The sequence below is a fragment of the Andrographis paniculata genome, unplaced genomic scaffold, assembly GCF_009805555.1.
Source record: "Andrographis paniculata isolate CXL003 unplaced genomic scaffold, ASM980555v1 Contig15END, whole genome shotgun sequence".
In the NCBI taxonomy this organism is placed as follows: domain Eukaryota; kingdom Viridiplantae; phylum Streptophyta; class Magnoliopsida; order Lamiales; family Acanthaceae; genus Andrographis; species Andrographis paniculata.
This window is the reverse complement of record NW_026137435.1, coordinates 422,900-439,164: the sequence shown is the minus strand read 5'-3', so window position 1 is coordinate 439,164 and position 16,265 is coordinate 422,900. Positions and strand designations below refer to the sequence as shown.

The 16,265-nt window shown below is 29.9% G+C and overlaps 3 protein-coding genes and 1 non-coding gene across 8 annotated transcripts; all 4 read left to right on the top strand.

Annotated features, from left to right (window-relative positions):
* The first annotated feature begins 270 nt into the window (after positions 1–270).
* LOC127261500 (protein ABIL1-like) lies at positions 271–3,743 on the top strand. Of its 3 annotated transcripts, none has more exons than XM_051289821.1 (9): positions 271–578; positions 1,019–1,101; positions 1,264–1,414; positions 1,493–1,592; positions 1,699–1,788; positions 1,888–1,972; positions 2,040–2,080; positions 2,333–2,405; positions 2,987–3,743. In XM_051289821.1, exons 1-9 carry the CDS (start codon positions 486–488, stop codon positions 3,066–3,068), a joined length of 798 nt encoding a protein of 265 aa, XP_051145778.1. In that variant the 5' UTR covers positions 271–485; the 3' UTR covers positions 3,069–3,743. The 3 variants fall into 3 exon arrangements, 2 of the variants coding, with proteins under 2 accessions (XP_051145778.1, XP_051145773.1); XM_051289816.1 differs by having other exon boundaries at positions 272–578; positions 2,333–2,409; XR_007840930.1 differs by lacking the exon at positions 2,987–3,743 and having other exon boundaries at positions 1,668–1,788; positions 1,888–2,080; positions 2,333–2,402.
* Positions 3,744–4,191: 448 nt separating this feature from the next.
* On the top strand, positions 4,192–7,835 carry LOC127261476 (carbonic anhydrase 2-like). 3 transcript variants are annotated; one of them, XM_051289804.1, is made up of 9 exons: positions 4,192–4,337; positions 4,421–4,488; positions 5,061–5,219; positions 5,652–5,700; positions 5,787–5,900; positions 5,973–6,026; positions 6,120–6,205; positions 6,742–6,847; positions 7,422–7,835. In XM_051289804.1, exons 1-9 carry the CDS (start codon positions 4,263–4,265, stop codon positions 7,623–7,625), a joined length of 915 nt encoding a protein of 304 aa, XP_051145761.1. In that variant the 5' UTR covers positions 4,192–4,262; the 3' UTR covers positions 7,626–7,835. The 3 variants fall into 3 exon arrangements, with proteins under 3 accessions (XP_051145761.1, XP_051145763.1, XP_051145757.1); XM_051289806.1 differs by having other exon boundaries at positions 5,058–5,189; XM_051289800.1 differs by having other exon boundaries at positions 5,058–5,219.
* A 1,727-nt stretch (positions 7,836–9,562) lies between these two features.
* On the top strand, positions 9,563–12,484 carry LOC127261521 (uncharacterized). The gene is made up of 9 exons (XM_051289825.1): positions 9,563–9,963; positions 10,054–10,119; positions 10,232–10,337; positions 10,767–10,809; positions 11,070–11,142; positions 11,547–11,634; positions 11,826–11,882; positions 11,960–12,038; positions 12,138–12,484. Exons 1-9 carry the CDS (start codon positions 9,893–9,895, stop codon positions 12,149–12,151), a joined length of 597 nt encoding a protein of 198 aa, XP_051145782.1. The 5' UTR covers positions 9,563–9,892; the 3' UTR covers positions 12,152–12,484.
* A 453-nt stretch (positions 12,485–12,937) lies between these two features.
* On the top strand, positions 12,938–13,009 carry TRNAG-UCC (transfer RNA glycine (anticodon UCC)). Its single transcript has one exon. It is a non-coding gene; the product is annotated as a tRNA-Gly (tRNA).
* Positions 13,010–16,265: the final 3,256 nt, after the last annotated feature.

The following is a 16,265-nucleotide window of genomic DNA, read 5'->3' as shown; positions in this document are numbered from 1 at the left end:
CTTCACATTCGGTTCGGCTGAAAAACAGATTAATTTTACAATTATTTTTATAATAATTAATATTCAAAAATCACAACACATAATATTAATTAGCGGAGGAATAGAATAATACGTATTCAAGAAATAGACAGGCAGTGGTGCGGAGGGGAAATGTCCCCACAGAGAACTACCAAACGACGTCGTTTTCATCACTTGCATAGCCATATATATATATATATATATAGCTGGCATGGCGGCGTTGCTTTTACTACACACGCTCTTCCTCACGCACATACACACCACACCGCATTCTTATATAACTGCCCTGCATATACATACATATATATATATTAATATATACCTTGCTTTACCTCCAAATTTACTTCAAGCACGCCAATTGATTATTCCTCCAGTTCAAAATCCGCTACTTAATCAACTGTTGGAGCTCCGATTTCATTTTCGAATTTCAATCTCGCGCAATAGCAGCAGAATCAGTTGTGTTTTCGATGGAGGTGGAGGAAGGTGGAGCGGAGAAGCGAACGATGGTGTTCGAGGAGGAATCGATGGAGAGTTCTACGAGTTTTGTCACGGCATTGCAGGTTAAGTAATTTGCTTGATAGTTTTATGTTTGAATTGATCATATCTGTCTGTTCGTTAAAAGGCATTAAGTGTTTTGCATGTGGAACAGAGAGTATAATGGCTTTTGATTATCTACCTGGCTTGCTTGATGGCTCTGTTTGGATTTTTTAAATTCTATATTCTCCTAATGATAGTGTTTTTGCGTGTTCTCCATATGATTGACGCGGATGCAAATTGCGGATCAAATCAGTATCAAATATCACTTTTTAGCGTTTCGTTATGAATTATGATAGGAACGAGTTGATTATGCTCGACTTTATTTGTTGAATTTCTGGTTGTGTGAAGGGAATCGTATTAACTGAACTTCTGCTTTGTTATTTCTCATGATTTCCTCATATGAACACTGTGTTTCTTTTTCTTTTTTTTTTTTTACTGATATTTCGATTTTACGTGTCTATAGGAACTTAAAAACCTCAAATCTCATTTGTACTCTGCAGCAGAGTATTGTGAAAAGTCCTACCTTAAGAGTGAGCAACAGCAGATGTGAGATTTCTGCCATATGACCTATCTGATATGTTTGTTTCTTCAGAGCAATATTACTTCAATCTAAATTGTTATATTAAAATCATATTGGAGCCATAAGGATGATTAGTGTTCACTGTGGCTCTAAAAATCATATCTACGTCATCTCTTATTGTGCACAAGGATTCTGGACAATCTGAAAGATTATGTTTCACGAGCTCTCGTCAATACTATCGACCACCTCGGAACTGTTGCTTACAAGTTGCATGATATTGTGGATCAACAAGCATTAGAGATCTCATCTTTTGATCTGAAAGTTGATTGTCTAAACCAGGTAACTTTGCTTCTTGGGTGTTAATTTACAGAGCATAGAAGCAGTATCTGTACTGAAACATATATTTTTGTATGCAAGAAACTTCTTACTTGTCGAACATATACTGATAGAGAAGGTCTAAGGCAGCAACAATTGTTAGCCATCATTCCCAGCCATCACAAACATTATACATTGCCAAGTAAGATTAAGGCTACTCTAGAAGTAGTTACTAACTTACTATGGTAGATTTAAAACCCATCCTAACTTTCACCAGCACCCATGGTTCTTGATTGTCGTCGAGCTAGATTCAACGAGCAAGAAAGTGCACTTTGGACCATATATACAGTCAGATTTTGGGCAGCATGTACAAGTGAAAAGTCATCGATATCCTTCAGGTTATAGGTTTCGATAGTATTGAATGTGTGTTTATAAAGCGAGCGCGAAATAATGCATCCTTGTTACGTTAACCTTTGATTTTCTATACATTGGTTCAGGTGCTTTGGCAGCCAGAACACTTTCTTGGCATTTGGCCTCAGAAACCAAGTCGACCTTCAAAGGGCCTTCAATAGGGATTATGAGGTTAGTTGTAGAAAGTTTCATTCAACTAGAGCCAAATGAAAGTGAATTTCTTTACACTTGCATGCAGCACCGAGGAGTCGAAGATAAATGGGAATGAGAAAACATCTGGTATGTAAATATATATTTGATTCTTCTTTGTTGAGATATTTTAAATATTCATTTTATTTAAACTTGAGTCTATTGAGTTTTATGTTGCCTATAAATTATTTATTTTGATGATCGATATAATGTAATTTTCAGTTTCCCAAAAATTATTTTCACACTATTTTTGTTGTCAATGAATAAGTAGGCTTTGTCTGCATATATTTATTCAACTTTGATATGCACTCATCATTGTGGTAGTCACTTTGTATTGTTTAGGCAATTCGAAGAATAGCTGGAGGAGATCAACCCCAGCAACAAGAGTAGCTATGCGAACCCTTGGTGTCACACGGCGAGTAATATGATATTTTTTTATTTTTTCGGTCAATTGATTATTTTTTGATAAATTGATATATATATATATTTTTTCCCATGGACTATTTTATTATTTTAGCTCCGTAATAGAAGTTTGTCGCAAATTGGTTTTGTAAGTAAAAATTTTCTATACTTTTAATCCTCCCTTGCCAGAAATGCCTACGTGGCACCCGCGTGGCTCTCCTGATGACACGTATCCGTGCGACACCTTACAGACCTGTAAATTTTTTAAAATTTTTTTTGTTTATTTATTTTGTCTTTTTTTTAAAAAAATTAAAATTTTCAAAAAAGAAAATTGAAAATAAAATAAAAATCACGTGTCATCTGGTGAGCTAAATAGATGCCACATATTCATCTCCGACACCGGAAGACTAAAATTGCGAAAAATTTTCACTTACATACTAGTTTGCGACAAATTTCAGTTAGACAACTAAAATAATAAAATAATTTAGATACGAAACTAAAAAAATTAGTTTATCTTATTTTTTTTTAAAATATTTTTGCAAATAGAGTCGGGTGGACTTGAGTGAAATTGCAAGATGATTGTTTCTTTTGCAGGATTCTCCACAAAAACCCAAACCCTCAGCAGAAGAGGATAATGGCATCGACAACAAGAACAAAATTTCAGACTTATTGGTAAAACCCAAGGCATCAAACTTGAGGAAAAGTGGGTGAACGAATGAATGTTTTTTGGCCAAACAGGTAAGTAAACTAACTATACAAGGTAGTTAGTTTATATACATATGGACATAGGGAAAGAGTTTTAGATATAAAGTACACTGTTATAATACAAATGAAATTCTCTCTGTACTTTCGTCACATAATAGGATATATAGTAACACATACTTAATGAATGATTTTCTTGGGCATAATATTGGTTTTTAATTGTGGAAAGTGGCTTGTATCATTTGATTCATTTGGTGAATGAAAAGTTGGATCTCTATGTAAAAGGAGCCTAAAATAAATATATTGCATTAGCCCTGTGACTTTATAATGACTGTCATCATTTTTAGATCTAATCTCCTTGTAGATCTCGACATTTAGCCATACTTAATTAAGTTATATGGCGGGCATTAATTGAAAAATTCAACACTTGCTGATAGGACATTCTATATAGAAAAATAGCAAATAATACAGACTTGGCAGATAATATACTTCATCATCAGTCTCAACCTAAATTATTTTTTTCATTCTTTTTGTATGTCTCATATTTTTTTTTATATTTTAATAAAAATAATTGTATATTAATATAAAAATACTTTTTAACTTTTAGTACAATGACAAATGTACTATTAATACCAATATACTGTTAATTTTTAGTACTAAATTACAAACATACAGTATTATACATATAGTTAATTTATATATATATATATCAAATTAAAAAAAAAAAAAAATGACAAAGTACTTTTATTGTCCTTAAGAGTAGAATGTGGGGAGTATGAAATATATTAACTGAATGACACATGATATAAAAATAAACATCACATAACTACAGGATATACATCACATTGTATAGAGACAAACATCAATGTCAAAAATAGTGTCACAATTACTGTGAACACTATAATTTAAGAACCTTATAGCATACCAACTAGTCTAGATTATCTTTCTTTTAGACAGGACAGGTCAGGCAGCCACTTTGGGAGAAGCAGCCAACCCCCAAACTGCCTAATTAATTACAAAATCATCGAAACTGCGATGATTACAATAAAACTATACTATTTAGGGAAAGTGACGAATTCAGCTGCTCAACCCCTTGAGCAACCTTTTCCCCCAAAAATAGAAGGGCACTTCAGCCCTGTTACTTGAATTAGAAACACGATCTGTTGTAATGGCGGGTTACGGAGTGTTTCAGTCCTCGCCGTCTTCTTCGGACCTCTCTCCGACTTCAATTACAGCCTCCAAGGTGAAATCTCAATTTCTGATTACGCCAAAGTTGTAATTACGAGCTGTAGCTTTTCATGGAGGTTTTTAATTTTTGAGTGGCAGATCTTTGGCTCCCAATTGAGATTCCTGGAAATTGAGCTGAGTCACTTGCGAATTTCGGGGTCTTTAAAGTATGCCCTTGTCCTATTTTGAAAAGTTATTTTCCTTGGTTTGATCGTGGTTATTAGTATCTGGTTTGTCGTTTCGATTTTGATGAATGCATCCAATAATTCTTTGGTGTGAATTTTGCTTCAAGAGCAAATTTGGTTCATTGGTAGTTTTGATTTAAGCCTTTTTTTCTTTTCTTTTTTTTTTTTTTTTTTTTTTTTTTTTTTTTTTTCTGTTCTGTGGATTGCATTTGTTCTGTTTGATGAAATGCCTCAGTGACACTAAGGGACCATTTGATATCTTCAACTCTTTCCAGGTAAAGATACAATCGTGTGGGGATATTGTAATAAATTAGACTAATTTGTGATAAAATGATCGGTTCATTGAGATTTGTAAGATTCTTGACTTAATTAGACGATTTGTAGATCATTATTATATATGATATATATTCATGGAATGTATTTTATTTAACAGTTTCCTAAGATTTTTGACTTTGTAGGCCACTATAAATATGTATAAATTTTTATGATTGAATCATTTGTTGCTGTACTAATGCATGCTCTGTTTTGCTATCCGATAACGCCTAATGTAGAAGAAGTTTGACTTTAAGAGCAAAGGCATCAAGCGATTCTACACATCGAGTTCAGAAAGCCATTGATAGCAAGCCGAAAGTAGCAGGCTCGACTGATGAGGCATCCCATCATTTCGAGGAGTTGAGACAGAGGTTTCTCGGGTTCAAACAAGATATTTTTTTGTAAGAAAATTTGTGTTAGAGCCAAATATAGTTAGTTCGAGTCATTGAATCGATTGACAGGTCTAATCTTTGGCAAAATAGCAAAAAACTTCCATATGGTTTGCGAAATTTGCCGAAAAGACTCTTTCTAAAATTTTATCCACATGTGTTTAAGATTATGTTGCAAAAAATACCTCGCGTTTAAACTGCGAGTATTATTACAAAACTATAGATAACAGGAAAGAAAGTTACAAAAATAATACTTAGTTTAATACTCTTAGTTTAAGTGTGTCTGCTACCGTTAAATACTAACGGAGATGTATTTTATTTAAACCACAGGTGGGTAAATCGAAATTTTATGACCAGGGCTTTTCAGCAAATTTGCAAACTATAGGGATTTTTTTGCTATCTTGCCCTAATCTTTTAATCTAAATGCTTTTGCAACGTCTGCAGGAAAAACTTAGATCACTACCAAAAGCTTTCTGATGCCCAAGCACCTAAGGTTATTTTCTTTTCGGCAGTTTCTGAGAAAATTTCATCGATACCAATGAAATCATGCAAGAAAAATCTGATGTTTTTGAATGACAGTTCATGGTGATCGCTTGTGCAGACTCGCGAGTCTGTCCTTCGAGAATTCTAGGATTTCAACCCGGAGAAGCCTTTGTGGTCCGAAATGTGGCGAATTTGGTGCCACCTCATGAGGTGTGTAATAATTAATGTGGAAGCTCGTCTTTCCTAAGTTTTTATGTACAGATTTTACGACTTTTTATGCAGAGTGGACCTTTGGAGACGAATGCTGCTCTTGAGTTTGCTGTTAACTCTCTTGAAGTGAGTAAATATTTTGCTTTAGATCTCTTCAATAAATTGCGATTGATTATAATTTAGCCGGAAGCTATGAAAGATACTTGTTGTCGAGTTCAGGTCGAAAATATACTCGTTATTGGTCACAGCTGCTGTGGAGGAATTAAAGCCTTGATGAGCATGGAGGACGATGACCTTACTTCAAGGTTTTATTTAGTGTAAATTATATAATACGCCATTTAAATTTAGTGAAAATGCGCTGAACATATCGTATTTTATTTATTGAGTGAAACTGCTTTGTGTAAAATTAAAGCACCCTCGTCATTTAAAGGTAATGTTTGGTTATAAACTTACATTTAATTATGCAAATTTTATACCAATAAAATAAAAAGGGTAAAGTAATGCTAATTAAGACGATTTGTTAGCTAACTTTTATAGAAAACTATAAAATGAATGATTGATTTGTTATTTATTTATTTGTATAAAATTTGCATAATTAGGTGCGTATTTACGACTAAACTTCAGTTTTGACGAAAAAAATATTTTGTGCATACTTTAATTTAACACGAGGGGTTTCATGCAATAAATAAAGTACCGGATGTTTTATGCATTTATACTGAAACACAAGGGGTATTATGCAATTTATCCTTTTATTTATTAGTTAGTTTCTTTTTTTGGTTCGATTGGCTGATGAGTTGTTGCTTACTATCTGTTCTTACATCTCTTGTTGCCGTGTTTACAGTAGTTTCATCGAAAATTGGGTGGTTGTCGGGAAACCTGCCCGGGTGAAAACAAAGGCTGCTGCTTTGAACCTCGGCTTTGATCAGCAGTGTCGACACTGTGAGAAGGTTCACTTCCTTTGTTTTCCATTTTGTTCTCTCCCAATTATTACATAACTTTGCCGATGCTTTATATAATACTCCCTCTGTCCAAAAATACTTATTTTAGTTTGCTTGAATACGAAAATTAAGAAATAATAATATTTTACTATTAAAGTTTTGATGAATAGATGGTAGCTAAGTAGAAAAGCATGACAAATTAGTTGTTATTTAGGGTAAATTATATAAATGTAAAGTTTGCGTTTTTTATTTGTATAAAACTTGCGTGATTTAGGTCTTTATTTAGAATTAAGTATCAGTTTTGGACAGGGGGTGTGTTTGATACAAACTTTATATTAACGCAAAGGGATTTCACGCAATAAATAAAATATAGAATGTTTTATACATTTTTACTAAAACACAAGACGTGTTATATAATTTATCATGCTATTTATTAAAATAAAAGGTAAAAAATTATGAACGGATAAAATTATTTACTATAAATAGAATTTTCATAAATTTAACGAACAATGAAATAAAAAATAGAGATATAATTTTAGCGGACAAGGAAGTATTAAGTGAGTGTCTGCTTAATTTTGGCCAGGAGTCGATCAACAGGTCGTTGGTGAACTTGTTGACGTATCCGTGGATCGAAGAACGCGTGATGAGGGGGAAGCTCTCGATCCATGGAGGTTACTATGACTTCATCAATTGCACTTTCGAGAAATGGACACTCGACTACTATGGGGGAAGTAGCAAGTCGGGCGATAGTGAATACGGTATTAAAAATCGGGAATTATGGACTTGATTTTTATTTCAACAGGCAGTTTTTGTGTTGCCATTCTCTTGCTCTTGCCTTTTAAGACATAAAAGATTTGTTACATTATCACGTGTGGCCTTTTGTAATAACTTTTTGATCATGTTATGAACATTGAACTATGATTATGTTGTCTTGTTTACAAAACATTTATGTAACTTATGATTTACTCCTTCAGTCCCACCGTCCAAGTTCAAAGGATCCTTTGAATTTTATAAAAGATTAAAATATATTCATTTTTTTTTATGACGTGAAAATCGGCAGCCGCAATTCGAAAGTGCGCACTGGGTAAACCCTCGACCGAACCTAATACCCTGCAAACCAGGCCCGACGGGAAAATCACACTAGGCGAACCATGTGTGGCAGGTGACCTGAGGCGTCGGGGGTTTGAACCCGTGACCTCACGGTCACAAGTCCAACCCCGACACCACTAGGTCATCCCTTACGGGACAATATTCATATTTTATTGGTTAATAGAACGTTAAGAGATTTTGACATTTTTAACTTTCGATTTTATTTTATGTATAAAGTAATTATATATGTAATGATATGTGCATAATTTAAATAAAAATTAAAAATATTTTAGTATTAATGTATAATTATTTTTTTAAAATAAAAAAATAAATTAGTGAGATAGACAAAAAATAATAAAAATGATACTTTAAATAAGTATTTGTTTCCCTTTGTTGTTGTTGTGTTGTATTCATTTTTGGCAAGATAGATTATTAAGAGATTATTACTCTATCTAAGTAGTGTGTGTATATGTATATGCTTTGGTTTGGATGTTAATCGGGTCAAATTAGTATGATATTAATATAACTCGGTCAACATATACTATTAAGACAGCCAACATATTTTTTTTTGTAACACATAATATAATTTCAGGTAGCATATATTATAACATCAATGATATAATTATACATAGCACAATATATTATTGATTTCAACGCAGTAAATATATTTATACAGTATATCACAAATATAAAAAACTTCACACCAGATAATTGTATATGACATAGCATTGTGTTTTACTATATAGAGTATGTGTTGTCACCTTCATTATGTGTGTTTCGATTTACTCGATAAGTACTAAAATCGTATCTTTTAATTAATATCATTTAGATTTGATTATTATCATTCAAATATATCTACAAGTTTATTATTATTTGAGTTAGTCCTTATTTCATTATTGAGAGGCGGTTGTCGGGATATACCTCAGCACATTTATCACTCCAATCCTTACCTCGAAGATTAGATTAGCTATAATTGATATGGCGGCATCCTTCTTGGATGTTTCCTATATTGTTTTCTTTGAATCAAATAAGAAGCAATGTTTGAATTTCGACACGATAATTTAAGTGAGTAAAATAAAGCGATATGATAAAAATATATATATTTATGTTTTCATCTGACTTGCGTGATGAGATAAAATACATTAATTACTAGTATTTTTTATTTTAAAAATATTGCATAGAACATGCCAAAATAGAACATGTTGTAGAGTATGTAAAACAAAGAAAATATAACTTTTAATATTATCGATACGATTTCACATACATTATATCAAAAGTACATTCATAAAGTAAATATATATATATATAGAATGAACGAAACTCATTGTGTTAATGTATTTATATTTTTTTTTTTTATATAACTATTATTTATGAGTGAACAAACTCGGTAATGTTGAATAATAATATTATTTTATTCAGAATGTAAAAAAATAATTTATTTGGATTCGATATGAAAATTTTAAAGATAATATTTTATTAAATAATAAAAAATAATTTATGAATGAACAAAGAAAAAATAAGAATAAGTTTTATAGCTAAAAAATAATATTTTAAATTAAATAATAATAATAAATTATAAAAATTGATAAGTACATAATATAATTAAATTATATAAAAATATAAAATAAACCCTAATCTTGACATAGCCGTCGACCGTCGTTCTTCTTCACAGTAAGTGTGCGCCGTCTTTCTTCACTTCATCGTCTTTCTTGTCTTTCGGCTTCTCCGATCCACAGCGCCGCCGCCTCCGCCGTCGTATTCGTCTTCATCTTCCTCTTACCCCTCGACCTCGTCTTCAGGCGTCTTTATCTTCCCCGGCGTTGCCTTCCGTTTCAAATTCAGCTTGTCTTAGAATAGATCATTGGATAATCAGGGGAAGGAAAAACCTGAATTGTTAGCAGTGGCCAGTAAGAGCAAATTCTCCCCCAAATTATCGTTCCTTTTGCCGCAGATCATACTACAAAGATGGGAAGAGCGAGGAAAACCCCAAAGTTTGCTGCAATGAAGAAACTCGTCTCTCACAAAACGATAAAACAGTAAGATTTCTACCTTCAATACAAGCGTTTGGTTAATTACGCGGTGCTTCGTGGTTTATCCACACTAATCTCGTTGATTATGGTTGATAGATATAAGGAGGAGGTGTTAAACCCTAACAGGAAGGACTTAACCAAGGAGAAGCTCCCCAGAAACGTGTGAGTTCTCTCATCAAAATCGAATTGCTCAGATTTTATTTAAATTTCTTAAGGTTTGAGAATTTCAATCAGTCCCTGTACCGATTGTTGCAATTTTGCTTTTTGGATGCAGACCTCAAATTTCATCTGCACTGTACTTCAAGCATAACACTGCATTGGGGCCGCCATACAGAGTTTTGGTGGATACTAACTTTATCAATTTCTCCATTCAGAATAAAGTGAGTGTTCAAGCTTGCTAAAATACGCATTCTTATTTAGACGATTGAATATTGGAATTTAGAGTTCATAGAAACGTGTATGCAGTTGTTCATTGTTTGGCTATCTTGAATTATCAAGTGGGATATTTTTGGAACAGATTGTGATAATTGCTGATATATTTCTTTTTTCAATATTGAAACCTTTCCAAGAGATGTGGATATTCATTTTGGCAATCTTTTCAAATAAATTCAAGTGTGTTTTCATGATTTTCGATTGTTGTTTATACATTTTCCGTCTCTCAATCTTGAAAGTTTCTTATTCGGAATTTGTGCCCTTAGCATGACATTCAATATTTCTGTCTTGCCTGAATGTTTGAATCTAATTGCATTTTCTGTCGAATAACGCTTTGTAATCGATTGCCTTGCCTGAATGTTTGAATCTGATTGCAGTTGGATTTGGAGAAAGGAATGATGGACTGCTTGTATGCTAAATGTAAGTTTCTATACAAATTTGTTATTCTAGTGATTGCCCGATGCTTTTGTTAATCTTTTCCAAAATCGATGAACTTGTCCTTTCACTCTGAAAACGTGATAATAAGTTCTTTTGAATAAATTTGGATATCCATTGTACAAAACACATGTATATGTCGTGTTTATCTTCTTCTACTCTGTATTTTCTTGCTGTATATTTGCTTGGCTTATTGATTATCCACAATTTCAAGTTACCGTTGTCTGTTGATGGTTTATGTGTAGGTACGCCGTGCATATCAGACTGTGTTATGGCTGAGCTGGAAAAGTTGGGTCAGAAATACCGAGTTGCATTGAGGCATGTATCTTTGTCTCCTTTTTTCTTTTTTTCTTTTTTTTTTTTTCTATATATATGTGGATTGAGTCGGGACAAGATACTTAGGAAGCCGAGGAAACTAGAGCCAGGTGACAAAATCCGAACTAATCGTAGCACCTCTTTTAGAAAAATGATCCGCCAAAGAGCTTGTACTTTTCGGCGCACCTCTCTGTTTTTTTAGCTGTGTATTACTTTCCTGGATTTCGTTTTTTCTGTGTCTGAAATCGTTCCTTTTAAGAAACAAGACTTAGACTCGTAAAAAGTTGTCTATTTGATGTCCGTTTTTTTTTTTTTTATGTGCCTTTTTCGAAAAAGGTTTTCAAGAATGTCTAACTAAATAGAGACGAAAATGTGTAATTTACTTTTCTCGTATTCATTACAAACAGAATTGCTAAGGACCTGCGATTCGAAAGGCTTCCATGTACCCACACTGGAACATATGCTGATGATTGCATCGTCGAAAGGGTTACACAGGTGCATTTTGATTTGCTGATATTCATTTTCTGCACTTTCGACTCGTGACTTATATATTTATTTCATTCTCTAGCTCTTGGATAATGCATTCGTTCTAAAATTATTACGTACCTTAACATGTTCTTTTCTTAGACTTTTATTACAACAAAATATCTAACATCTCGCGATCGTTACCCTTACCCGTGAAACAGCACAAGTGCTACATCGTGGCAACATGTGATCGGGACTTAAAGCGCAGAATCCGTAAGGTTAGGACCATATCCAAAAATCTCTTACTAATTTTCTGTTTCCCTGACGGCAAGATTAATGAATGATTCATTGTCAGATCCCCGGCGTGCCGATCATGTACATCACTCAGCACAAGTATTCCATCGAACGGCTACCCGAGGCTACAATTGGCGGAGGTAAAAAAAAAAAAAAAAAAAATCCCGACTTACATAAACTTTTTTTTGGCTTCAATTACCTTTCGAGTCTTAATTATTGAACCATTTTTTTGCTTGCAGCTCCAAGAATGTAACGCGTACGGACAACATACAACAGACAGACAATGGTTGGAAGGAGTGCCTGTGTTTTTGCCATAGTTTTTACTCTCTTACTGTCTGAATTTCCTTGGTTTCGACAAATATTATAATTTAAATTTATCTTTGGTTTTGGAAGTTAGCCTTGGTGATATCATCTTTGTTGGAAGATGTAAATTAGTTATACATTTTTCTACTAACGTCATAGGGTCATTTAATATTTTTTTATATATATATATATATATACATACAAATTCCTAGCTGAAATTGAATTTAGTCTCATGGTTTGTTTATTTTTAATTTTTAGAGGTTATTTAGAAAAATAATCATTAGATTGTGTTCTATAGTATGTTATGTGCTTTATGGAAATATATTAGGTACTCCCTTTGATCCGACTAGAAATTTTTTTTTTGTTATTTTTGTTGTCTCATTAAAAATATAATTTTTTTAATTTTATTTTAGAAACAATAATTATACGTTAATAATAAAAATAATATTTATTTAAATTAAAAATATGTCTAAAATTAAATTATATTAATATAAATAACATGAACTCTTTGAACTTCTGATGAAAAATCGAAGACATGTTAATGTAATTTTTTATGAAAAAAAGTATTATTATTTTTCATAATTTTTTTAAAAAATGATAATATAAATATTTTAATTATATATTTTACAGGCTTTAAATATTTTTTTTCAAAAAATCTTAAATTGTAAGAAAATATAATAACAAAACACTATAAAATTAAATATATATTAAATAATTAAAAATTATTAAACAAGCTGCGTTTGTAGTCCAACGGTTAGGATAATTGCCTTCCAAGCAATAGACCCGGGTTCGACTCCCGGCAAACGCAATCATTTCGTATATTTAATGTCTGGACGGGCCAGATTTGTTTTATGCGATCGTACGCATACTGACTGGCGTAAGATTATTTGCTTTATTATGTATACAATAAATTACGAGTATTTCGTTTTGGTTTCAAATTAACATCAATGTTATTTAGTTCATATTTTGATAAATTATACTACACGTCCGATTTTAAGAGTTCATTTACATTTTTTTTTTTAATTTTACATTAATTATTATATTAAAATATAGTATAAATTAAAAAAAATTGTAAAAATATTTTTATTAATGTCTTATAATACTAATAGAATGACATTTGTAAAAAAAAATTATATAAATATAAAGATATTTTTAATGTTAAGTACAACGACGTAAAAGATAAATATGACGCTCAAAGACGGACAAAAGTATTATTTTATTTTATTAAAAATTATATTTAATATATTATTTTTTAAAAAATTAAATCAAAATCAATTATTTAGTATTTCTAATAAAAATATATTGTATTAATTTATCTTACAAAATATTTTATTAATATATAAACTTTAAAAAATTCAATAGTTATGATAATTTTGTAAAGAAAAATATTCAATATAATAGTAAGTTATATATATATATACAAATATTTTTTAAATATTATATTTAAAAATTATTTCTAATTAAAATATTAAATTAAAAATAAAAAATCTGAAAAAAAAAATTGTATTTACTTGAGAGATTTTAAAATAATTTTACTATTTCAACTTACTATCAAAAATATTAAATTAAACATCTATTTTATTTAGTTATGTATTATGTTACGTTAAAATTTAATTTTACATTTAAACTATGAAATCAATACTTATTTATATTACATCAAACACCGAATTCTATTCAAAAAATTTTCAGTGTCCCTTGATAATCTATCTATTTTTTCTTTTTAGTCTGTCTCATAACAAAGTATCTATTTTTTTTTAATAATTGTACTATCTACTTAACATTACAAACATCCTTCCAATTTATAATATATTACACAAATGTCATTACCTTTATATCATACAATACTAACAGAGTTAATTTAGTCTTTTTACCTTTATTTCTGTTTTACCCCAATATAGTACTAATAATTTTTAAAATTCCGTATAAAAAACAAATAGATATATAGATATGGGAACGAAGGAATACTACCTAAAATCTTAGAATAAAAAATACAACAAAACAAAATAATTTTGATGGGGTGGGATTGGATGACAGCATATTCTATTGATTTATTTATTTTTTTTAGTTTTGTGGTTTGGCTTGCTGGCTCCCACTTTCTTTTCACTCTTTCTTTTTTGTCAATATAACAAATTATATTAATGCTTGTCGGTTTATTAACAAATTATATATTTATATAAAATATATTTATTTTCGTCTATCCGATAAATATATATTTTTTGTTAATTTTTTTTTCCTTCAAACACATATGAATCCCATCATATATTGCACGTACCTTCGTATTTAACTTTACACATAGTAAAGATAAAATAATTTTTATATACTAAAATCATAATTAAAATATTATAATATTTATTAAACTCTGTGCAAAATATAAATATTTTACTTTAAAATGAATCAAGAAAATATAATATATATATATACATTTTATTCACTAAAGATAATAATTCAATATAAAATATCAATTTTTATATTGTCTAACACATTTTTCTTGCCTAATAGTATAAATAACACCTCGAATTAAAAATATAAAACAAACACTCAATATTGGATTTGTTCTTTTGTATTTTTAAATTGAAATCAATATTATTTATTCTTTATAAATTTTAATAAAAATGAACATATTTTTTTTTTTACAAAACATCACACTATATACTCCTCCGTCCACAAATTAACATCCTACTTTCCTATTTGAAATGTCCAACAATTATTGTCTATCTTTCTATTTTTATACACAAAATTTACTCTTTTACCCTTATTTTATTTACTCTTTCATTTTCTATACACAAGATTAAGGACAAATTTGTCATTTTATAACAAAAACAAAAACCCTAATTGTCTATGCGTGTAAATATCAAATAGGACATTAGAAAATGGACAGATGGAGTACTATTTAAACATTGAGAATTTAGAAAGCATGAGCTATATTTTAAATATTGTATTACTTGAACTCTTAATCGATATTTTCTGAAGTTATGAACAAAATTATCTGAAAAATAAGCATAATACTAATTTTTTCCAAATAAGCACCGTAATCGCTCGGATATATATATATAGTTGTATTGTATTGAAACTTTATTTGTAAGGTACATCGTCATTGTATTTAATTTCTTTTTATCAATGTGTCGAATTGACTAGACGTACCTCGTTATTGCAATAATATTCTATATATTGAATGCATTGTTGGTAACTTTTTGTTTATCTTTTTATTTATTTTTATTTTTATTTTTATTTTTTTGGCATTTTTTATTTTAATTTTGAATCTCCTACTATATCAGGAAACACATTATATGATATGATAACACACAAACTAAAATATTCTCCTATTGACATTGAAATATTGTTATATAAATTTATTAGAAAAAAATATTATAACCGAATAAGTAAAATATAGGATTTGTTTATTCTCTTAGAAAAGTTAATATTCAATATATAATATTATTTTGTATATTATCGATATAATTCTCTATATTTTACATCAATAATAAAAAAAAAAAATCAAATCAAAATACTAAACAAATAAACCATATATATACATTATTTTTCATTCATGAAAAGTTGTATGATATATGTATAAAAGTTGAATATATAAAATGATTATATTCTTTTTGTTTCAACTGAAAGTATTATTTTTATCATTTTTATTTATTTATTATTACAGTAAAAATAATCAGATATTAATACCAAAATATTTTTTTACTTTACATAAATTATATACTTATCATTGTACATATATACAAAGTACAAAAGACAAAAATATTAAAACAATCTTACATAATTCTACTAATTTATAAAATATTATTATTTTTTAATCAACTACATAAACTTCAATAGATATTTTGGTTAATATTACATGAACTTTGCTTTTATGAATGAGTGAAACTAGGATGCCTCAAAAAATTTAATTTTGTGTAGTATTTTACTATGATATATTAATATTTATATATATTGCTAGCAATATAAAATGTTTTTTTTTTTTTTCTAGTTATCGAATAAAATATTCATGTTAAGACACGACACAACCACACAAAGACAATTTATATTTTCATAGAAGGAAATTTTTCTAT